Raw genomic sequence first — 25,076 nt, 5'->3', positions numbered from 1 at the left:
TTGCTTACAAATGAATGGTGATTTTAAATAATAATAATCTAAAATTAAATCTCCTTAATACCTTAATAACTATTTTGAAACAGGATATTCTTTGAGCTACTAGTTTCAACAAAGTAACATCATCTTTATAAAACACTATATTTTAGCCACCCATGCAGAAAGTGTTTTTTTTATTATTCTGTTCAATTTTACAAAAATAACATGGAAACAGAGAGAAAGAGTGGTTAAGAAAACAAATATGTGAAAAATGCATTGCAGTCTCAGTTCAACAGTTATGACTTATGTGCAGAGCTTTATTTTCATAAAAGAAATAAAAGAATCCAGTCACTGACATTATCAAACCAGAAAAAAATGAACATAATTGCACAGAACTGCATTACAAACCAACAAGACTCAATCAACTGTCTTTAAACAACTGAACAGGGAATGAATAACAAGCATAGACAGTATGATAACAAGTGAACTCAATGGAGAGCGAGAAACAGTTCAATATACAAGGAGACAATGACCTCTGGCGTTCAGGCAGTGACATGACAGCCTCCTTAGTCCTTTGCTACAGTTTAGCCAATTATTTCCTTTGCTAGGCTACATTTGACAACATTGTAATTCAATTTACTAAATTAAATTTTGTAATTGTAAAAAACATATTTTTTTTGGTCTCAACAGTATAATAAAGCCACCCAATTATAATAGGCTACTTGAGAGGTTAACAGTGTTAGACATAACTTAAGGAAAAATATCACATCTAACAAGTAAAACTGATAGGCGAGTAACCTTCATTACTATAAATTTAAACTTAAACATTATTTAAGTTGAAGTTCAGTAAGGGTCATCATAATACAATATTGTGCCATATGCAAGCTGTAGACATGTGCTTCCCACTGCAAATGTAATTTCTCATATTGAGGAGAAAGCAGAAGAATAGACTTGAAAAATGTTGTCACGTTGGAAAAGAAGACTTACATAATATTTACATAATATATTTAATGTTTGTAACATTATACATATCTTTACTGTCACATGATCAATTTAATGCGTTCTTGCTGAGTAAAAGAATGCCTTTAAAAAGAAAAAATCTTACTGAGCCCCAAACTTAGGGTAGAGTGGGGGAAAACGCCCCCCCTGGGGTTAAACGCCCCCCACCTGTTTTTCCCAAAATAACCACTAAAAGTGTTCAAGATAAATTTTTACTGTTGCTATGCACTACGTTGATAACGGGGATATACAAATCTCTATGGAGAAGCTGACACCAGCGACACATTTGAAGAGAAGAGGATTATATGGTAAATGCTATAATTTTCAGATATTAGTAAATAAGTGTTTAAGAGAATATTGTTCTGCAGGATATCGCAGTGATGTATGATAGATGAATAGTGAAGTCTGTAGTTTGAGATCATATATTATTTATAAGGAATATAATTATATTTTAAAAATTAAACATTTTTTTAAAAACTCATAGCTTGTGGGGTAAAACGCCCCTGGAGGCATAGTTTCTCTATCATAATTACTATAATAAAATATTTCTGTCTATCAAATCCTTTGTTTTACACTTAATGCAGTATAACTAGGTGGTAAAATCAAAATATTTGAACAAAACATGAAAAAAATACCTCAAGTGAGCATTAACTAGCTAGCTTGCTAGCACAGTTAGCTTACTGATGGAAGGTAGTTAATTTTGCCTATTTTGAACATTGCTGAAATAAATATTAATATATATACATGTTGATACATTACTTGCCTTTTACCTTTAGAGATTAAAAACTATTGTCTGTTAATTTTGCTGTTGATGAAGCAAACTGGTTGGTAAGAAAGGGGGCATTTTACCCCACCTCTGGGGCAAAACGCCCCCTTTGTACAAAAATATTTTCAGTGAAAATACTAATTAATTATGAAGGCTGAGCAATTTTAATATTTGGTGAATAACTCCTGCCATAGTCACTCAAAACCGGGATGGCAATTCTAGTCACATTTATGTTTTGTTTCACTGTAATGTCACATTTTCCTTAAGGGGGGCGTTTTCCCCCACTCTAGATGCATTGTAGTGTGTTGTTATTTCCGTTGCTGGTATTAGGAAAGATTGTCTTGAGGTGCTGTTTTTATAGTAAACTGCATTAATACATTGATCCAATTGTTTTGGTTAAGCAGTGAGTAATTAAAAATTTTCCTTTGCATTTAAATGAGCACTTCAGAAAGGTGTGGTCCACGGCGGAAACATGCTGTAACAACATTACGCCAGAGTTTGACTTAAGAAATATTAGAAATTACTCTCAATAAGACAGACGGATAACAGAAGAATTTTTCTTTTTGAAGTTATGAGGTGAACACTAGAGCATATTCGGCTGTCCTGATCACATTTAGGCTGGTTTAACCGTCATAGGAGACGCAAGAGGAAGCTTTTCTGGTGATACTCTTAACGATAATCTTAGATCCTTGTACTCCGCGTTGTTTAATGTCTTATACACTTTTACGATGTGTTATTTTACTTCTTTTTAAACTTAAAGCAGTAACTGTATATTCATCAACAATGATATTCTGAGGATGGACAATTCAAAGCCATCACCATTTTTGACATCACTGTTCGGTAAGAATCGTATTAACAATCATGTTAAGAATGTGTTACTTTTTTTAAATCAATGTTAAGCTAATATATAAGTTTGACAAATGTCCTGGTTTCACTGTATACTTGGCGAATTGTGTAAACATATTCTTGTCTGAGTAATCTTTATATTTTTCAGTGATACTGACTATTGTTGTACTGGCGGTTTTAATTGCAGCAATTGGAATAGGTAAATCATGTATTTTTACCTCATTATTCACTGTTATCTCTGCTAGAAACATTGTAAACAAATAACGTGGACGTAATAATGCATTCCAGTGTAATATTGACAGAAACATTCACATGCTTTGTTGTACACTGCTCTTCTCCAAAGACTGATGAATTTTATGTTTGACTTTTTTTAGGGGCCTACTTTCTGAGAGACTGTCCTGTCCAGCCTTACATCCCAGTCTACCTTATAGTATTTGGTGTATTTGTTTTGCTTGTTCTGATAGTGAGCCTAGGCTTGTTCTATGGTCTGCTTGCAAAAGACACCTATGAAATGCTGCTGTTGTCTCTGCTGGTCATCTCCGTCAGCTTCATCCTCTACCTGTTTGTTGTCTGCTGGTTCATTACAGGTGAGTGGTAGTGAATTTGTCAAATGGGAATTACAGAGGGAGGGGTGAAGATATTTTATAGAAAGAACAATGGAGAAATGTACGTGAAAGGGTCAAACTTTCTCTGGAGATATAAAAGGTAAAGCTCTAGTATATGTGACCCCGGATCACAAAACCAGTTTTGGCAATAGCCAACAACACATTGTATGGGTCAAAATGATCGATTTTTCTTTTATGCCAAAAATCATTAGGATATTAAGTAAAGATCATGTTCCATGAAGAAATTGTGTACATTTTCAAACGTAAATATATAAAACATTTATTTATGTGAGTGAATGCAGCACAATCGCGAACATAAATGTACAACTTTAAAGGTGATTTTCTCAATGTTTAGATTTTTTTGCACCCTCAGATTCCAGATTTTCAAATAGTAGTATCTCGGCCAAATATTGTCATATCCCCTTTTTTCCATTTATATGCTCCCTCTGGGCCACATCATCAGCAGGCATGGAGTTGCTTTCCACTGCTATGCTGATGATACTCAGCTCTATGTCAGGTTGGACCCCACATCCCCCACATCATCACTCCCCACTCTAACTGCCTGCCTGGAGGAGACAAAGGCATGGATGACTGACAACTTCCTTCAGCTAAACAGCTCCAAAACTGAGGGTCTCCTCATTGGGACCCCACATCAACTCCGATCCTCCCCTCTGACCGTTTACTCATTTGCTGGCCATGACATTTCTCTCACATCCTCTATAACAAACCTGGGGGTTCGATTTGACCCCCATCTATCATTTAACACTCATATTCAATTTATCTGTAAGACTGCATTCTTTCACCTCCGGAACATCTCTAAACTCCGCCCCTCCCTCTCCCTTTCTGATGCAGAGAAGCTGGTTCATGCCTTTGTCTCCTCCAGGCTCGACTACTGCAATGCACTCCTCATTGGGATCCCTGGCAGGAGCCTGCAGAGACTACAGTACATTCAGAACTGCGCTGCCAGGGTCCTGATGAGGGTGCGTAAATCTGAGCACATCACACCAATCCTCCATAAACTTCACTGGCTTCCTGTTAGGTTCAGGATTGAGTATAAGATCTGTCTCCTGACCTATCAGTGTGTCTATGGCAGCGCACCAGTGTACCTCCAAGAACTCATTAATAGGCAAAACACAACCCGACATCTCCGTTCCTCTGACACCCACCAACTCCAGGTTCCCAAGTCCAAACTCCGCACTACGGGAGATAGGGCCTTCCAGGTGGCTGCACCTCGACTGTGGAATGCCCTCCCCAACCACCTAAGGGCGCCACAATCTATAGAGGTTTTTAAAAATAATTTAAAGACTCACTTATTTTGTATTGCATTTTCTTAATATAATTTTGTTTCTAGCTGTTTTTGACTGTTTTTATGTTCAGTGTTTTTAACTATGCACCTGTAGCACTTTGAGATGTGTTCTTCACGTGTAAAGTGCAATACAAATAAAATTTATTATTATTATATCCTAACAAACCATACATCGATGGAAAGCTTATTTATTCAACTTTCAGATGATATATAAATCTAAATTTAAAAAAATGTACCCATGTGACTGGTTTTGTGGTCCAGGGTCCCATACAAGCTACAACTGTGCTGCAAAGTCACAGTTAAAGGGACCGATGACAGAGTTCATTACTACTGGAGCTGCCAGTTTGTTTCAAATGATTATTAAATAGCAAGCATAAATATGCGAAAGCAGCAGCCCTTCCTTCGCTCTCAGTGTGCGAATTCACTCACTCGTTTGCATTCACTCCTTCAAGTGAACTATATGAGTGGACTAATTTAGGGAATAGTGAATGAGGATATAGGGAGCGATTTCGAACACAGCTTGTGAGTGTTTCAGGTGCCATTTCGGATAGGGCCTATTGAGCGGGGAATACAAAAATGTGGAAGTTCGATCTGGAGTTGTCACAAAAATCTGGCGGATATCTAGCGGCTACAGATTTTTCGCTTCCCTTTAACTTAAACAGGAAGATATTGGGTTACAATAGAAAATTGCCATTGCTGTTAAAATTTCACAGATATCAAAGAAATATATAGCTCAACTAAAAATGTTTTCGCTGTGTGTATTGCAGGGAGTGTCTGGATATACTCTGTTCATCGTCCCAGTTATGACCCAACAAATGAACAGAACTACTGCAACAAAACTCTGTACCTCTTTGCATTCTGGCTGAACACAGTCTGCTATGGCTGTCTGGCTGTCCTGTTGCTTTGTATTGGATTTTCAGTGTTTTATATCTGTGTACAAAATACTTGTCAAAGACCACAGTCCTCATCGGCTTCAAACTCACAGCTACAAGCATAAGACTTCCTTGGAAAGTATTATGGTTTTATGATAACATTTTATAAGGTTCATCAGTTAACATGAACTAACAATGAGCGATACATTTGTTACAGTATTTAGTCATCTTTGTTAATGTTAGTTAATAAAACTCCAGCTGGTCATTGTTTGTTCATGTTAGTTCACAGTGCATTAACTCATGTTAACAAATACAACCTTTGATTGTACTGATGTATTAGGAAATGTTGAAATTAAACTAAGATTAATAAATGCTTTAGAAGTATTGTTCATTCTTAGTTCATGTTAACTAAGGTAGTTAACTAATGTTAAATAATGAACCTTATTGTAAAGTGTTACTGTTTTTATATTTGGCAGATGCTTTATTCAAATCAACTTACAGAGCACTATTTGTACATTTTATCAATATGTTCCCAAAAACTCAAACCCATGATCTTGGCATTATATATCCTGTTATATATCCAGAAAAGCACCTTATCTGTATACTGTATTTCCATCTAGTTCAAAATGAAGGCCTAGACTTGAAGGTACTGTACAGAATTACTAAATAAAAAGTGTGCAGTGTATAATACTCAGAAAACTAAAACATTCAGATTTTGTCAACACACACACAAAAATAGGTGGTTTTTATGTGTCAGTTTGGGTTGGCTAAAACAGTTTCTCAACATTTTACCAAAGGAAGTGTCTCAAAAATACATTGCAAGTCTGGAGACCACAGAACTGTGAAAACATACTGACTCAGAGCAGATCTGTTCAGTCCTATTCACGTCTTCACGATGAAGCTGATTCTGGGGGTCCTCCTCGTGTTCGACAGCCTGAGGCAAATTAATAAGAGATAGTTCACAGTTTTATGGACTGTTTAAGAAATCGTTAAAGATGGAGACTACTGAGAGAGCTGCCAGAAAATCTTTCATGGGTAAGAGAATATCAAGAAAGCTATGTGTTTTTTTCCAATAACTAATAAGCTACAATAAAAATAAAAAAGTTTTCTTTTTTCTTCTTATTTTCAGTGATCATTAACATGATTGCGTGGATGATTTTAATAACAGCTACTGGATTAGGTAAAGAGCAGTTTTCATTTACAACGTAAAAGATATTGTTAAGATGATTAGTTTAACCTCCTCAACGATCCATTGTAAAATCGCAATCTGGAATGCTGTAAATGCTCGATTTTAATTAAGAATTGTATGTGAGGAGAAGTTTAGTGTAAAATGCTTAGTATTTTTGTCTTGTTTCCAGTCCAAATATAAAAAAAATTCTAAAATCAAGATGCATTTACTAGATAAGTAAAATTAGATAAGATTTTATGTCTTGTTTTCGGGGGGAATTAATCCAAATTAAGTGAGTTTTTGCTTAAAACAAGCAAAATTATCTGTCCACGGGGTAAGAAAAATCATCTTAATTCAAACAGAAACAAGATTATTTTTCTTACCCCAGACAGATAATTTTGCTTGTTTTAAGCAAAAACTCACTTAATTTTGATTAATTCCCCCAGAAAACAAGATATAATATCTTATGCCATTTTACTATAGTAAATGCATCTTGATTTCAGAATTTTTTTATATTTGGACTGGAAACAAGACAAAAATACTAATACAGACTGTGTACGTCTGATTTTTACACTGTCATATGGCTGTTTGGATAATTGTTTCTAGGAACAATCCATTTTCATGAGTGCCCTGTTCAACCAAAGCTCCCCGTCTATATGACTGTGATCGGGGCGACTGGTCTGCTGTCACTGTTGCTCATGTACCTGAGGAACACTTTAGATGACTGTCCGCTGGCTCGCTTCTGCACTGCCTTCATCTGGATGCTCTGTGTATTCATTGGGTGCTGGTTTATTGCTGGTGAGGGAAAGAGATCGTTATTGACAGTCCAGTAAATATTTTATATATAAATAATAGTGAAAGTAAAGTAAAAGGTGGTCGCATGTTTGTTCTTTCAGGTACCTACTGGATTTACTCCATATATCCTCCCAATAATGACTCCACCACTGGAAACCACTGTCATAGAACCCTGTATCTGTTTGCATTTTGGTTCAACAATATATGCTTTCTCTGTGTGTCCATACTGTTTGTCTTTTGTTTGTACACCATTTTGTACAACTGTACTGTTGTTGTCTGCACTGATAGAACTGCATGTTAAAATTTAGATGCAGGCCTGTGATTCTCTGAAAATATGCTGTATTATTAATATATATTTAATCATTTGTTACATATCATATATTAATGATTTTCTTATAGTGGTTGTTCCATCAATAAAGATCTGGATGTTTTATTTAATAATTAAACATTGCTTGAGAGTTGAAAATTAAAGGGATAGTTCACCCAAAAATTTTAATTCAGTCATCATTTACTCACCCTCATGTTGATCCAGACCTGCAAGACTTCAGTTCACGACTGATGTGTGAGTTGATGAATGTGTATATGTGAATACAAGCCTTTAATTCAATCTGTTCATCATATACAACGATCGTTTTGGAACGACATGAGGGCGATTTTTGGGTGAACTATCCCTTTAAGCAATCAAAACACAGACTTGTATACAGTGGTGGTCAAAATTGATGGCACCCCTGAGAAATATGATAAAAAATGGCTGTAAAAAATAAATCTGTATTGTTTATCCTTTTGATCTTTGCTTCAAAAAATTCGCAAAAATCTAACCTTTCATTGAAGTAAAAGAAATTAAATTGGGGGGTAAATCACATTATGAAATAAATGTTTTTCTCCAAAACACGCTGGCCATAATTGTTGGCACCCCTAGATTTTTTTATGAGAAAAATATCTCTGAAGTATATTCCCATTAATAGTTACCTTTTTTTTAGCACACCAGGGTGACTAGGAACATGAAATTGTCCAGCTATGACTTCTTATTTCACAGGAGTTTAAATATGAGGAAACACAAAGGCCAAATTCCCTTAATCATCCATCACAATGAGTAAAACCAAAGAATTTAGTTCTGATGTGCAGCAAAAGATTGTTGAGCTTCACAAAATAGAAAGTGGCTGTAAGAAAATATCTAAAGAATTGAAAATCCCCATTTTGACCATCAGGGCAATAATTAAGAAGTTATAATCAACTAAAGATGTTACGAATCTGCCAGGAAGAGGACGTGTGTCTATATTGTCTTAATGCACGGTGAGGAGGAAAGTTTGAGTGGCCAAAGACTCTCCAAGGATTACAGATGGAGAATTGCAGAGATTACTTGAGTCTTGGGGTCAGAAAGCCTAAAAAAAATTATCAAACAACCCTTACACAACCACATGTTGTTTGGGAGGGTTTCAAGATAAATCCTCCTCGCTCCTCCAAAAATAAACTCCAGCATATTCAGTGGTCAGACACGACTGGATCTTCAAAAGGGACCGGATTCTGTGGTCAGATGAAACAAAAAAAGGGCTTTTTGGCAGCAAACCCACCAGATGTGTTCGGTGCACACAGGGATGAAGAGTACCCCATGCCTACGGTTAAATACACTGCTGGATCTTATATGTTGTGGGCCTATTTATTTGCTGGAGGTCCTGGACATCTTGTTCAGATACATGGTATTATGGATTCTTCTAGCAAATACAAACAGATAAAAAATCTAAACCTGACGGCCTCTGCTAGAAATCTTATAATGGGCCGTGGTTGGATCTTCCATCAGGACAACGGTCCAAAACAAACATCAAAATCAACACAAAATGTGTTTCGGAGCACAAAATGAAGCTTCTGCTATGACTGTCCCAGTTCCCTGACCTGATGAGTGGAGTGAACTGAAGAGAAGAAGCACCAACATGAACTTGTGAATCTGAAGGCTCTGGAGAGATTCTGTATGGAGGAATGGTCTCTGATCTCTTGTCAGGTGTTCTCCAAACTCATCAGGCATTATAGGAGAAAACTCAGATCTGTTATCTTGGCAAAAGGAGGTTGCAAAAAGTATTTAATAACAGGGTGCCAACAATTATGGCCAGCGTGTTTTGGAGAAAAACATTTATTTTATAATGTGATTTACCCCCACTTTCAATTCTTTTACTTCAATGAAAGGTGAATTTTTGTGAATTTTTTGAATGAAAGATCAAAAGGATAAACAATGCAGATTTATTTTCTACAGCCATTTTTTATCATATTTATCAGGGGTGCCATCAATTTTGACCACCACTGTATCATATATAAAATATATATATATCATTTTTATATATAAAAATATAAAGGTCTGACTGTCCTGTTAAATAATACCCATGTCTTGCTTTGCTTCTAAGCACCGTCTCTCTCTTTTTTGGCATTTTAACTTCTTTATGTCCTTTTTACATGAAAGTATAAACTATAACTTAAAATTTAACTATCAAAAAACATAAATAAAAACAATAAAAGTCATAAATTATATATATATATATATATAAAAAAAAGAAAAAAAAAGTATTACACTTCATTTCGATGGTCCACTATAGACATTCTACTAACTATAAGTAACTTTGCAACTACATGACAACTAATACTCTCAGAGTATTAGTCTACTGCAGACTGTTAGGATATTAGATGTTAGTAGAATAGACATGTAGTTGCAAAGTCACTTAGTCAGTAGAATGTCTGTTCGGGAGCATCAAAATAAATACAGTTAGAATGTCTAAAGTGGACCATTGTAATAAAGTCTAACCTGATTGAATAATTCATGGGAGGGTTGTTAAGCAAGGAGGTCTTTGATAGGTTGTTGGGATTGTTTGCCCCGCCCACAGCACATGCTTCATCAACAACATCAGTCGTCCTGTCACACCACCCGTCCCAGAAATATCATTATTCCTGGGAAGTCAACAACAATTGTTCACCAAACTGCTTTTATATTTTAAAAAACACGCTGTCAAAAGCATTATACTATCTAGTCCAGCGTAACGAGGCGGTTAGTTTTTATGGCTGGTAGGTAAACATTTAATAGTACATGAAAAATAGGCACATTTAACACGGCTTTGCATTTAATGCACGTTACCGAGTTGATATGTTAGCCGTGTAACTAACCTGAGTAACCTGTTTTGCAATGCAGCCCTCAAACTTAATGCATAACCTCATAGTTTGTGCATTATATTTATGTAAATAAAACAGCGGTATCATTGCCGCGGTGTTTTGGTGCGTTTTTGTTTTACTCCCTCTTGTTGTTTTGTTATGGGTTAAGTTGCGGAACTAGTGGCTAAATGCTTGCAAGCACGGGAAATGGCTTACTGTCCGTACAGTGAGTTTCCAGTCGGCGCTGCCATTTTGACGACAGGGGGCGCCATTATCACAGGTAACCAGATGTACTTGTTCGTGTTTGTTTTGAAGCAACACAATTCAACCACATTTCACTGCCATATATTCAGCTCTTTATCATCTTATTATGCTGTTAGAGTGATCTTGACCTCCATCATTTGTTTTAGGCTGTAATGTTGAGAATGCCTCCTATGGCCTGACCGTGTGTGCGGAGAGAACTGCGATACAAAGAGCGGTCGCTGAAGGATACCGAAGATTTACAGCCATAGCTGTCACATGGTAAGTCATATATTCCAAATACTGAAATGTTGTCATTTGAATCACTGATAATTTTTATTCTGACCATCTGACCAACAGTGATGTCAAAGATAGTTTTGTAGGACCATGTGGTGCATGTCGACAGGTATTAATGGAGGTATGGCTGTGCTCATATTTTATCAGTCATTTATTTTTGAACATCATGGCCTTTCTCTCTTAATTTTTTTTATCCTTCTCTCCAACCCTGTGTTGTGTTAGTTTGGCACTGAATGGGACGTTTACCTCACTAAGCCAGACGGGACCTATAAGAAGACCAGTTTAAGAGAGCTCTTGCCTTTGGCATTCACCCCGGCTCACCTGCAAAAGATCTGAGCGTACTGTCCTAAAATTGATTTATGCGCACTTTTTAGATTTGTAAAATATTTCCTTTTTGATCTGAATTTAGAAACCGTGAATAATTAAAATGTGAATGTGAATGTACTGTCTGTTCTTGAACAGTTTGTTCATTAGCTAACCCTGGTCTGTGTTACTGTTGAAGGTTATTCCAGTAACAACATCATCCCAGACAGTCCCCCTGAAATTACACAAGCCATTCAAATGTTGTACATACTGAACATAATAATGGTCAATGATATTTAAATAGGTTTCATTGAACACCAACTTTTTTGAAAAGTATGGGACTTGCTACTGCCAATACATACATACACGACACGCTGCTGTTGTGAGCATGCAAGACATGCTGCTGCACAATATAGCGTACATGAGTTAACCATAGCAGATCTATACAGGTGGAGCTGGGGAAGGTGGAGGGTTTCTGAAATTGCGCTGCTACTGCAATAGTATGACTGCTACTGGCTACTGATACAGCAGGAACCAATCAGCTGTGGCCTATATACAGTACAATGATGTGATTGCAAGCAGATTGAGTTAAGGACCTATCAGCCTGCGCCATCTAGAGTTTCAAGACAGAACTTTGTATTGTAGACATACTTGTATTTTTTTAGAAGATTGTCTAAACCTTTTGTCCCTTGTTTATTTAGAGAATGTATGTTTTGCATACAGACAGAATTTATGGTTTAAAGGAACACTCCACCGTTTTTTGAAATAGGGCTTATTCACCTTCTTTCCTACATTTAGATAGGTGGGCAAATGCATTTTTGTCTCAGTGCATGCATTGTTTTAGTTTGACAGGGTCAGCGCTAGCTTAGCTTAGCATAATGAATGGAATCCTTTGTTGCCAGCTAGCATGTCCTGAGTAAAAGTGATATAAAAAAAACAAAAACAAAAAACTAATTACTTCTTGTGGCCTGCGTATTCACAACGAGTACAAATAGTGATGCAGATTAACACTAGGCGATTTCCTAGGCAGATATTGACTTATATATTAAGCACTATATTAGGGGGAAGCACAGGCGAAGCACTGCTACTTGGGCGTGATATCTCTGCACCCAAGTAGCAGTGCTTCGCCTGTGTCCCCCTAATATAGTCCCAAGTCAATATCTGCATAGGAAATCGCCTAGTGTTAATCTGCATCACTATTTGTACTTGTTGTGAAAACGCAGGCCACAAGAAGTAATTAGGTGGGTTTTTTTTATTTTATATATTACTTTTACTCATGACATGCTAGCTGGCAACAAAGGATTCCATTCATTATGCTAAGCTAAGCTAGGGCCGACCCTGTCAAACTAAAACAATGCATGCACTGAGACAAAAATGCATTTGCCCACCTATCTAAATGTAGGAAAGAAGGTGAATAAGCCCTATTTAAAAAAACGGTGGAGTGTTCCTTTAACATCATTTTATTCTTTTTGACACAAAAGTATAAAATGATGCAATTATAAGGACCTACAGAGAATTAAAATGGTCGCCTTAGATGGATGTCTGTTGGTTGACCTAATTCACATGCTATGCTCAAAAGTTTTGGGTCTGTATGATTTTTTTTTTAAAGAAATGATTGATTTTATTCAGCAAGGACACATTAAATTGAAAAGTGACAGTAAAATCATTTATAGTGTTACAAAGGATTTCTGTTTCAAATAAATAGACTTTTTTGGACTTTCTATTCATCAAAGAATCCTGAACAAAATAATGTATCATGGTTTCCATAAAAATATTAATCAACTCAACTGATTTCAACTGTAAAAACCAATTATATTTACTGGAGATGCACCAATCGACCGGACATAAATCGGAGCTGAACGGTTTTTACTTCAAACACGATTGGCAATTTTTGTAAAAAATGTTTTGCCAATATTGTACCTGGCAGGGCAAGCTCATTGTTCGTGATGCTCAAAATATTAGAACAAATATACATATTGAATTAGTGGTGGGGGTTTATATGAATGTACGGTATCTCTGAAGGAGACTGACTGTCTTCAGAAAAGATTTGATGCCATTTTATTTTCCTCTACCTCCCAATACCCGTTTATAAGCTCAGTGCTGCTTTGTGTACAGCGGTAACCAAGGAAATGCTATTTCGCTGTTGTTCAATAAGCGCCACCTACTGTCAGAGAGTGAATTTGCAATTTCATTCACTCCGTCTGCTGTTTTTGTTTTGTGAGGTCAGGGCCATCATTAGCGGGGCGAAAGGTGGGGACTATTCTAGGGGCCCCCGTCGCTGCTCATTTGCATAAAGTTAAATTGTTGTCACCTGACTCGCGTTGCTTTACATTCTGTCGACTTCTAACGGAAGTCGCCAGCCCTCCATTGAAAATGAATGGGATCATGTCGCTTTGTCGCTTCGTGTCACGTGAACAGAGCTTGGTGGCCCCGCAATTTCAACCGAGATGACTGGAGTAATGATCCTGAAAATTCAGCCATGCATCACAGGAATAAATTCAATTTTAATATATATTTTAATATATATTAAAATAGAAAAATGTTCTTTTAAATTGTAAAAATATTTCACAATATTACTGTTTTTACTGTATTTTTGATCACATGAATGCCGTTTTGGTGAGCATAAGAGACTTCTTTCAAAAACATTAAAAATATAACTGACCTCAAACTTCTGAACAGTGTAATTATGAACTTAACAAGCAATAATCTTTAGGAATTTATGGACAATCTCAGGCTGATTAGATTAGAACACTACAGGATTCTTTAAAGCAGAGTTCGAAAAAGAGAGTCTCCCAGTACAGAGAGAATTATATTGGTAATCCCTGTGACCCTCCCCGCTGCCCTGGGACTGTTTGAAATTCTCCTCACTGTGAGGCAGAAGGGGCCAACATACTGTTCTGTCACATGGGAAAAACACTCACACATTGTTCTCTTGGTAGGCTGAGAGGGAAAATGAACATTGGCAGGAGAGAGAATTGTTTAGAGTATTTATTTGCTGAACAACCACATAAATGTTAAAAATAAAAATCGAGGACTAATGAGGGAAGCACAGTTGAGTTGGAAGTACAATGTTCATTGTGATGAGATTGCTGTCGTAAGGAATCATGACAACTACAGTCATGAGATAAAGAAACTGACTGCTCATTGCACAATGCTGGTCGAGCCGACAACAAGTTTGGAAAGTATGCCATGTGGCATTATAAATCACCCACTTTTGTTGTTCCCTCCTTCCATTGTCAAGCAAGCAGGGAAACTGGAAAAGAAAAGAAAAAACAAACATGAAATTAAACCTCTGCGTTTTAGCCTATATTCACATGCAACAACCCACGCATTGGTGACTGGCTTGTGGCTTTTTAACATTTATGGAACAAAAGTTTTCTAACCTTATATAGCAATAAAATATTCATTTTTACCCATGCAATCAGGATGAGCAATCTTGTTTCTAATGCTTTTTTTTTAGGGGAAAACTTACTTTGATAGATCTGTCTCTTATTAACAGACATTATCTTGATCAAATTATTCAGCCTTTGTGTGCAGGATCTTTGTTACAGAAAGCTCAACCCAATGTTTTATGACATGATTGTGCAATAAATACAGTTTAAGCATTGCACTTTATGGCTATTGCTGTTCAGGGTAGTCTTAAGAAGACTGCCTGAATGTTATGAGTAAGCACTTTTTTTATTACTGTGATTTTTTTTTGTTTTTTTTGCGTTTTTACTCTTTTTCATCAGAGAGAGTTGTATTGGTTCTCATGGGGATGTTTTTTCAGGATGAATTCCAGTTCACTCACGTGAACTCAGGCTTAATGATGCGCTCGATCAGGAGGGAATATTTAAGGTGGAAGCTCTTTAGGATCTATGATTGTATTACAGTCGTGGTTGTAGTGTAACTTCTCGAGCGGTATGCAAATTCAGTAGGGTACATTAAAAACGCGTGTAGTTTTGATGTCGTCGCAGAAGACTATTATAGTCTTATCTGTTTCCAAGTTACTTTGGAGTTCCTCCTTAGATAGCGAATGGGCGGGTGCAGAAGTGGAGTCGACACTATATAAACTGGATTGACCATCAGATGTGGTCTCTAGAGTTTAACGGCGCGAGTCCTGCTGGAAACGGAAGCTTCTTCTTTTTGCAGGTATGTCTCGTTCATTTGTTCATTTATTCATTCATTAGGATTATTCTGTGTTTTCATTATTTAACATAACCTAGTTTTATAAAAACATAATTATGCAGAACCATAAAGTAGCCTAATATGTGTTCTGCAAACAAATTTGAAACGCGTTTAAAATCTTTATTTGTATTTTTGTTGATTTTATTAAGACATTTATTTGTTTGCTTGTTTCGAGTTAGTCTTTTAGAGGTTCTATTGTTGGTTCTATAAGCTAATCATCATTTTCCGTTAACCTTCTATGTATCGTCACTTATAAACTACACAGAGAAAATTGCATTTAGAATACAATAATATTAAATAACATTAAAAAAACAAAATTAAAGGTTAGTAGTAACATATGACCTCCCCTTCTGCCAATAAAATTAAAATCTATTAGCCATATGCTTACTTTTGGTAACTCAAGGAAGTGAAAGAGACATTAGCACATGTAAGGTCACATGCTGTCAAGGCTCCATAGTGAATTCATTTTAGACTAGGAAATACATCAATTCAGTTAAAAAAATATATCATTGTGCATCCGAATGTGTTTTCTTAAGTTGTTGGTCATTTTTAATGCACATTTTGTAAAATCAATAACTCAAAAGACCACAAAAATCTGTGTGTTATGCATAAATGACAAAGTCCTTAGGGGATGCATATTTTCTGTGTAGCTGGCACTATTGTTCATAACTGGCAGGCAGTACAATAACCTTTTTGCCTGTGTTTTAGGTTGATGTTAGTAAGTTTTATAGAAGACAGGGAGAAAAAGCTGTACTTTTCCAGAAAGTATTGATGATAGTGAAAAATATTTTACTGTAATAAGTCAATTATAAATGATGAAACCCTAAAAAAGGTCAAAGGGTCAGATTTTGAAAACTAATTTTGGAAATTGATTTTAGTCTTAAATATATGTAAAATATAATGTCATTTATTTTTTCTAGCTGTGATTTCATAAGTAGTTCCACCGAGGGTTAAACAGACAGCTCTGAAATCACCGTCAAACATGAATAAAGAAGACGACATGAAGGACGTAGAACTGAACGAGATGGATCAGGAAAAACTGCCGATGACCGGAGAAACTCCGACAGGCACGGAAAAAAATGGCTCCGTAAAGGTCAAAGTGCCTGAGGACACAGAGGTCAAATTTACGGGCCTCTCCAAAGAGGAGTTAATGAGAGTCGCCGGTACAACTGGGTACGATCTATCTATCTATCTATCTATCTATCTATCTATCTGGTGCAAGTATCTATCTATCTATAATTTGCATGTTTTCTACAGGTGGGTTCGGACTCGTTGGGCTTTGCTGGTTCTGTTCTGGCTCGGCTGGGTCGGCATGTTAGCTGGAGCAATAGTGATCATAGTACAGGCTCCACGCTGTAAACCCATTCCTGAGATGAACTGGTGGAACGAAGGTCTTCTGTACCAGATATCTGACGTGAACGCTTTCTCTGACAAAGAACTGAAAGGTGAGAATGTCTCCATTTAATGCCTGAGTCATTTGTAAATTGCTTACTATTTGTGTTAATCATTGAAGAAATAGAAACACATCTTGCCATCATCTCTCAACTTCATACGCTCTTGATAAGTAATACTTTAATAATGATCTATAATACTTTTTTTAATAAACAAATCAGACAACAGGCATCAATTACATGAAAGTCCCAGTATTTTGGCTCTTTGCTAAGATAAAACACTGAGGCCTGGTTTCACAGACAGGGTTTAGATAAAGCCAGGATTAGGCCTTAGTTTAATTAGGGCATTTAAGTAGCTTTTATATTAGAAAAAAAACATTACTGATGTGCATCTTGAGACATATTTTAAGATATGTCAGTGCGAGTGCAATAAAATAGCTCAAACCTGCATGTTAGTTTGGGACTAGCTTAAGCCGTGTCTGTGAAACTGGGGGTAGAAAAGATTTCAGATTTGCTGATGCCGACTGTCTTGTGACTCCCTCATGTGAGGAAGCATGTGCTGATCTGTGCAAGATTCTGCCCTCTCTAAACTCAACTTTGGTTGAGTTTGTAATTGTGATATTGCGCAAGTATTCACACACTCACACACACTGTAGACTAAATTAAGATAATCAAGTACAGTGACCTTAAACCCTGATATCTTCAGCTGTGCACAGTACTGTGGTTAATCAATCAAAGCAGATTAATAATTAAAAGACCGTTCTGGAGTTAAAGGAAGCAGCTTATCTGGTGATGATGATGATGATGATGATCTCTCATTCACCTCCTCTTCTTCTTTTTAACTCTTCTAACTGTCATTCTGTCTGCAGGAGTGGAGGAGAAGCTGGACTATCTGAGCCAGATGAAGGTGAAGGGACTTGTTCTGGGTCCGATACACACTGTGCAAAAAGACAATTTAAACACACTGGAACTAACTGTCATTAGCCCTGAATTTGGCTCTGAAGGCGACCTGACTTCTCTGTTGGAACGAGCACATAGAAAAGGTGACCTCACTTGTTTACTATGATGGTTTTCGAAATAAAATATCAGCCTCGTCACATATTGATCTGTTTTGAAATTGCTGGAATAGACCTTATCATTAAGATCCTGCTGCTCTGTTTAAGGGGAAGGCTGTCTGAAACGATTGTCAGTGTAACCTTTGACCTCTGACCATGACTACGTGGCATAAACATTTTTTTCATACAATTAGCGTCATTTTTTTAAGTAGTTCCTTATATTGGAAATATATGGAAATATACAGAACTTTGTCACCTCACAAACAATCCGTATGTTCCCCTGGCAGTTCACAGATAGATATTGTACCATTTTTAGTGTCAACAGGGAGGACTGGCTTGACACTGACAGTAAATCAAACACCGTTGTGTGGGTTTAGCAGGAACATCACTGTGGTTCCCAGAAAATAAAGGCATCATGCAATGCAAACATTAGGCTTTTGGTTTTGTCAGGAAGGATAAACTCAGGAAAGGTCATTTAACAGCCTTCTGGTTTGTTAACTCTCCCCCTCCTCTCCTTGTTTTCCTCTCTCCCTCTCAGGAATCTCCATAGTGCTGGATCTAACACCCAATTATGAGGGAGTTTCAGCCTGGTTCAACAGTGCTGCTACTGTTGCTGAGCGACTCAAGGTAAGTGCTGATAAGAAGAGATGTATAAAGAGACTAAGCAGGGAAGGGGGTGGGGGGAGGAGGAAGCAGACAACACAACCGTTCAAAAGTCTGGGGTCACTTTTTATCAGTGTCAGTAAAGACTGTTAAAAAATCATATTCAAGTTAATGCTGTTCTTTTGAAAGTTCTCTATTCCTCAAAGAATCCTGAAAAAAAGTGCATTTCGGTTTCGCATTCGACCGATTTGCTTTCATAGTGTAAAGGCTCATGTGATCGAATGTGTTCAAACAGCCACAAAAGACCGTCTACTGACATAACATGTAACATTATCGGAAGCGCTGGCCAGACGGGGTTTAACTTTGTCGGCTGGAGACCCAAGTTTGGTTTGAAGATGAAAAACGTACCAAACACAATGTTCTCTCATCATTCCTGATTTCTAACACACACTCACAGCGTTCAGCTGATCTTACGGCTGTCAGAGCAGAAACTAAAGCTGATGCTCTCCGTGTGTTTTTCTGTTGTATCCGTGTGCGTTCATGTGTAAATTGCATGAGCTTATTTTGTCCATTAGATTGAAAGATTTGAAAAAGCCAAAACATTTACCTGGCCATAGACCCTCCCCTCGAAGAAATCAGGACAGAAGTGGTTGAAAGTGGACAAAAGAGTCGGAATGTGTCTCCCTCGTCTACTTGTGATCCGATCAACCAAAATGCACCTTTAATACCAGGTGTAAACAGGGCCTTAGGATTGTTTCTGAAGGATCACGTGACACTGAATGGGCTGCTGAAATCTCAGCTTTGCAATTACATGAAGAAAATCTATAAAAACAGAAATCAGTTTTTTTTTATTGTAATACTACTTCACAATATAACTGTTTTTACAGTATTTTTGATCAAATAAATGCAGCCTTGCTGTGCAGAAGAAATACCTGACCCCAAACTTTTGAACGACAGTGTAAATGGAAACTAAAAAAAGTGTAATTCAATACTCTATTAATCAATGCCATATAAACAGATTTATATGATCCATTCTATGGCTTCATTGTAGGAGGCATGCGTATACTGGCTCAGTAAGGGGGTGGATGGCATCATCTTGTCTCATCTGAACGACATCGCAAACACAGAAGCCTGGCCGTCTATTCAAGCCATATTCAACCAAACTGAAGAGACCAAAAAACCGTATGTGCTTGTGGCTAGTGAAGAACTAAATGGGGTCAGAACTCTGTTGGGAAAATATAACTAGTTAAACAGAGACACCTGTTGGACAGAGTGGGGTACTGCTCACAGCTAGTGAATACAGAATTTCCAGAGTAAAGAAATGTCAAAATTCAATTTTCTCTGACAGTTTCCCCTTACCCAAACCTCTCTCTCTCTCTCCTGATCACTCCCAGAGCTCTGATGGGATCAGTCACCGGTCTCTCTGTGGATGAAGTCTCTCTCCTGCTGAACCGCTCAGGTGTTGACCTGCTCCTGACTGAACTGGCTTATCCGGCTGAGTCCGGCGTGAGACAGGCACAGGTGATACAGAAGCTGTACTCTGGTCACCTGCAGACGAGTCTGGGCTGGAGGCTGAGTGGACGGTCTCTGGGATCTCCAGCAGCGCCAGCAAGGCTCTTTCACACACTGCTGTTCACACTGCCCGGCACTCCTGTGTTCAGCGCCGGGGACGAGGTCGGACTCAAGGCAGGGGTGAGTGGAACATGCAATGAAAATCAAACAAGATGTCTATAAACCTTTACTTTATTCATGAAGTTGACATAATTAAACCCATACAGGAGAAAATTCAAGCAATGTGGGACTTGGAAAGTAAAGCAGAAGATGCCAATGTAACGGCAAAGGTACATTTACATTATCGCATTTCACATTTCTCTTCATATCGCTGTAGTAAATGCATATTTTAAAAACTCGTGCACTCTGTTTCTTACTTTCGTTCCTCTGACTCAGACTGTACAGGAAGAGCGTACCACAGTACGTGACTTCTTCAAAGCGCTCAGTGATCTGAAAGGAAAAGAGCGATCGCTTCTGCACGGAGAATATGTCAGTCTTTACAGTTCAGCCACTTCATTAGCATTTCTCCGCCTTTGGGATCAGAGCGAACGCTTCCTGGTCGCCTTAAACTGGGGAAATGTCTCAGACACCATGACTCTGACCAACAGTGACCTGCCGGCCGAGGCTCGGGTCCGTGCCACCACAGATACTGAGAATCTACCCGTGGATCGCAAGGTGTCCTTAGAGAAGCTAGAGCTTGGGCCCAAACAGGCTGTTCTGTTGTCTTATCCTTATCCTGGTTAGACACACACACACACACACACACAGACAGACAGTCCTTAATGTCTCAGATCAGATTCAGCACTGTGCACATGTTTGGAAAGACTTTGTCTTATGAGTGGAATAGTTTATATTGAAGTTATAGGAATGATTTTAGGGGCACTAACTTTGAAACAATGAAAGGCCAGTTGTCACAGTTGTTGTAGAATAGAGGATGATCTCCATACAGAGACCTGTAGATCTAAAACACCTGCTATAATAAAACACTAAAAATGGCTACTGTTTGTGTGTGAAACTGTCCACTTTAATGCACTGGTGTGGTTAATGCTTACAGTATATCGAAAGAAAGTTGCTCCGTCTTGAATTTATTGACTTATTTGTTGTTGCAGACCACAGGATAGGAGAAACGTCTTGAAGTGTTCACCAGATATTTAAATTATATCAATTAAAACAAGACTTTACTTTTGTAGATAAAATATACAAAGTTCAAAGTTAACAGAAAAATCTTTCATGCATACAAATATTTAAACACAAAAGTACACTACAATTCATATGATTAGAGTCAGTAAGATAAAAATAAAAAAAGTTTTTACTTTTATTCAGCAAGGATGCATTAAATTGATCAAAGTGACAGTATAGACTTAAATTGTTACAAATATTTATATTTCTGTCCTGACAACTCTCTGAGTGTTTGTCATGGTAATGGAAATGACAATGTTATATGTTTGGTCTTGGACAATGAGCCATAGAATCTATCTATCTATCTATCTATATCCATCTGTTTCTCTATCTATCTATCTATCTATCTATCTATCTATCTATCTATCTATCTATCTATCTATCTATATCCATCTGTTTCTCTATCTATCTATCTATCTATCTATCTATCTATCTATCTATCTATCTATCTATCTATCTATCTATCTATATCCATCTGTCTCTCTATCTATCTAGCAAAGGTCATATGGGTAGTGTCTGGCCCACATACATCAAGCTGGTGTTAGTGTGAGTTGTGGTTTGCTGTGTGTGGCCCATGTGACCTTTGCCACTGCCAGAACTGAGCCATGTGCCATAGTTGGCCCAGATGAGGCCCGGATGTGTGTGCTATTGCCAGCCACACTCAGGTGAGTCATCGCTATCATTCCATACGGCATGTGGGCCAGAAGAATGTGGGAGATGTGGGCCACAACTGGGCCAGATGTCATCTGCTATCTGGGTAAACTTTTGAATGGTTTACATTAAAAATCCTAAATAACAAAATGTTTCATCTCCAATTAGTCACCCAGGCCGTAAATAAAGGCTTGTAAATGGCAGTATTGGTCAGTTGGTCACTAGAGGGCACTTCATGAACGCTGAACGTGATTTTACCAAGTGCAACATGTTTCTGGATCAACATCTTTCTTGATCCTGGAACAACATTCCAATCAACCAGATTCAAATCAGAATCACATCTGATCTGAGGGACAAGTTTAGGCTTAAAACCAGGGTTACATCAGTGTTATTCACATATCATTCCCCTCTGGTTTTAGGGTTAGGTTTAGGGATAGGGATAAGGTTAGGACTACATCTTCAGACAGGAATGTTGTTCCAGGATCAACAAAATATGTTGATCCAGGAATATGTCTGACTTGGAAAAATCACGTGACCTGAAAATGAACACGCACAAACCCACAATTACACTTTGCCCATTAAACAGCCAAATAAAAAGTGTATTGAACGTTTAACCTGATGTGAGAAATCACAAAAAAACTAGTTACTGTAGTAGTCTATCTATAAATTACAGAAACGTCTGTCTGTATGTCTGTTATTCGCATATCTCTCGAACCGTTAGTCCGATGGATTTCAAACTTGACAGGTGTCTCGCTACGGGCACGAGTAAGTGCAGTGCCAAGTTTGACGTTGTTTGGATTAGAAATGCAAAAGATATCGGTAAATATATCGTGAAAGAAGCACACATTGGCTTTTGCCGCTCTAGCCGCTGGCCACTCCCCCTCTCACACTGACACTGAGTGAGCACAGCTGGCCACTCCCCCTCTCACACTGACACTGAGAGAGCACAGCTGGCCACTCCCCCTCTCACACTGACACTGAGAGAGCACAGCTGGCCCCTCCCCCTCTCACACTGACACTGAGAGAGCACAGCTGGCCACTCCCCCTCTCACACTGACACTGAGAGAGCACAGCTGGCCCCTCCCCCTCTCACACTGACACTGAGAGAGCACAGCTGGCCACTCCCCTGGCCCCTCCCCCTCTCACACTGACACTGAGTGAGCACAGCTGGCCCCTCCCCCTCTCACACTGACACTGAGTGAGCACAGCTGGCCCCTCCCCCTCTCACACTGACACTGAGAGAGCACAGCTGGCCCCTCCCCCTCTCACACTGACACTGAGTGAGCACAGCTGGCCCCTCCCCCTCTCACACTGACACTGAGTGAGCACAGCTGGCCACTCCCCCTCTCACACTGACACTGATTGAGCACAGCTGGCCCCTCCCCCTCTCACACTGACACTGAGTGAGCACAGCTGGCCCCTCCCCCTCTCACACTGACACTGAGTGAGCACAGCTGGCCCCTCCCCCTCTCACACTGACACTGAGTGAGCACAGCTGGCCACTCCCCCTCTCACACTGACACTGAGTGAGCACAGCTGGCCCCTCCCCCTCTCACACTGACACTGAGTGAGCACAGCTGGCCCCTCCCCCTCTCACACTGACACTGTGAGCACAGCTGGCCCCTCCCCCTCTCACACTGACACTGTGAGCACAGCCCAGGACCAGAGACAGAGAGGGTCGAAGAAAGCAGTGGAGCTTTAGTAGCGTTTTCTCGGAGTTCACTGTGTAGCCTGCTCCCTCAATCGTGTAGTTCAATTTTCCACATTTATTGTATGTCATTATGTCAGCATCAATATTTGCTTTCCACCATGCACAAATAAAAATGTCACTGAACTTTTGCTGTGTAATTGTAACAATGAGCACTCAAACACACCAAACCAACAATTACTAAAAACACACACAAAAACTGATTTTGCACGGGCACTTTGCACTGCTCCCTGAATCGACGCGCTTATTCATTTGTGGATGTTAACTGAATCTGTAAGTCAGCTATGCTGTTTACTTCTGAATATTATATTTCATTCTGGTGCGCTTAACGTTATCGCTACTGTGTAATAGTAGCCTATGCTATTCACCAACTAAACATATCCTATTCAATGCGTTCAAAGCCTATTCACAAACTGTTTGCTCAAGCATAGAGTTCACTGTGTGCTTTCTACCATGCACAAATAAAAATGTCACTGAACTTTTGCTGTGTAATTGTAACACTCAAACACACCAAACCAACAATTACTAAAAACACACACAAAAACTGATTTTGCACGGGCATTTTGCACTATTAAAGGAGCTTTATGTAAGAAATGTATTTCAATTAATCATAAAATGGCCCTGATATGTCACTAGACATTAAGAAATCATGTTAATTTCAAATACTTATATCACTGACAACAGTAGTCCGGCCAGGATATTGTCATTTAAAAAGTGAAGTTGCAGCCCTCAACTGATGTTGATGTTGTCATGTTGTGTTTTGGCCTGAAGCGCCACCCTCCACCTCTCTACCAATCACGAAGTCAGTAGTGTTTCGGCATCCGGGTTGCCAGCTCTGCTCTAGTTACCACAGCTGCAGCTACAAACGTTCGTGCTGGATCCTGCAGCCTATCTGGCAACCTCGAGTCAGGGGGGAGGGGGAGGGGATACACTGCTCTACAGTAATTTGAAAGTGATTGCAGTACCAGTTTTGGCCACAATCTTACATACGGCTCCTTTAACTATAAATAATGCATAGTTACATGCAACTAACCCTAAATCAAACCCCAGTCCTATAACCCTATAGTAAGTACATGTACCGGTAGTTCATTATTATTACTCAATACTTATGTATAATTACACTGTAACACCGACACCTTAAAATAAAGCATAACCCAATCATTTACTCTATCATATACTTTACAAGTAGGATACATGTTTTGTCTTGTAAGAACACTTTTTTTTTTAAACAATACTAACAGGATAAAGATACAGGATAATAGTAAAACATTAATCTGTATGGAAAACATTATAACATGTTATATTTTGTCTATTTAATTTACTTTATTTGTGTACACAAAATTCTTGTTTTCAGCCAATGTCCAATGTATGTGTTCCAGGTAAATAATTAAGATAAACGTTACCATAAATTTGATGTGTATGCATACTATTCACAATCTCCCCAAAAAATAATACAGTACTTCACAGAA

General features: G+C 38.3%; 3 protein-coding genes across 6 annotated transcripts; all 3 read left to right on the top strand.

Moving 5' to 3' along the window:
• The first annotated feature begins 2,179 nt into the window (after positions 1 to 2,179).
• LOC311288514 (transmembrane protein 272) lies at positions 2,180 to 5,743 on the top strand. 4 transcript variants are annotated; one of them, XM_084405942.1, is made up of 5 exons: positions 2,180 to 2,401; positions 2,505 to 2,581; positions 2,775 to 2,786; positions 2,962 to 3,174; positions 5,266 to 5,743. In XM_084405942.1, exons 2-5 carry the CDS (start codon positions 2,539 to 2,541, stop codon positions 5,493 to 5,495), a joined length of 498 nt encoding a protein of 165 aa, XP_084262068.1. In that variant the 5' UTR covers positions 2,180 to 2,401; positions 2,505 to 2,538; the 3' UTR covers positions 5,496 to 5,743. The 4 variants fall into 4 exon arrangements, with proteins under 4 accessions (XP_084262068.1, XP_084262067.1, XP_084262066.1 ...); XM_084405941.1 differs by having other exon boundaries at positions 2,181 to 2,401; positions 2,502 to 2,581; XM_084405940.1 differs by having other exon boundaries at positions 2,189 to 2,401; positions 2,736 to 2,786.
• A 4,111-nt stretch (positions 5,744 to 9,854) lies between these two features.
• Positions 9,855 to 11,443, top strand: LOC311287335 (cytidine deaminase). Its single transcript, XM_084404085.1, has 5 exons — positions 9,855 to 10,378; positions 10,632 to 10,742; positions 10,873 to 10,984; positions 11,063 to 11,120; positions 11,222 to 11,443. The coding sequence occupies exons 1-5, from the start codon at positions 10,372 to 10,374 to the stop codon at positions 11,333 to 11,335; spliced, it is 402 nt and encodes a 133-aa protein (XP_084260211.1). The 5' UTR covers positions 9,855 to 10,371; the 3' UTR covers positions 11,336 to 11,443.
• A 3,715-nt stretch (positions 11,444 to 15,158) lies between these two features.
• Positions 15,159 to 21,065, top strand: LOC311287333 (amino acid transporter heavy chain SLC3A2-like). Its single transcript, XM_084404082.1, has 9 exons — positions 15,159 to 15,433; positions 16,390 to 16,642; positions 16,727 to 16,914; positions 17,730 to 17,903; positions 18,454 to 18,542; positions 19,570 to 19,700; positions 19,913 to 20,210; positions 20,297 to 20,359; positions 20,466 to 21,065. The coding sequence occupies exons 2-9, from the start codon at positions 16,452 to 16,454 to the stop codon at positions 20,811 to 20,813; spliced, it is 1,482 nt and encodes a 493-aa protein (XP_084260208.1). The 5' UTR covers positions 15,159 to 15,433; positions 16,390 to 16,451; the 3' UTR covers positions 20,814 to 21,065.
• The last annotated feature ends 4,011 nt before the right edge of the window (positions 21,066 to 25,076 follow it).

The sequence above is a fragment of the Rutilus rutilus genome (assembly GCF_951802725.1).
Source record: "Rutilus rutilus genome assembly, chromosome: 3".
NCBI lineage: Eukaryota > Metazoa > Chordata > Actinopteri > Cypriniformes > Leuciscidae > Rutilus > Rutilus rutilus.
Note: the sequence above shows the minus strand (reverse complement) of the source record. Positions and strands in the feature narration are given on the sequence as shown.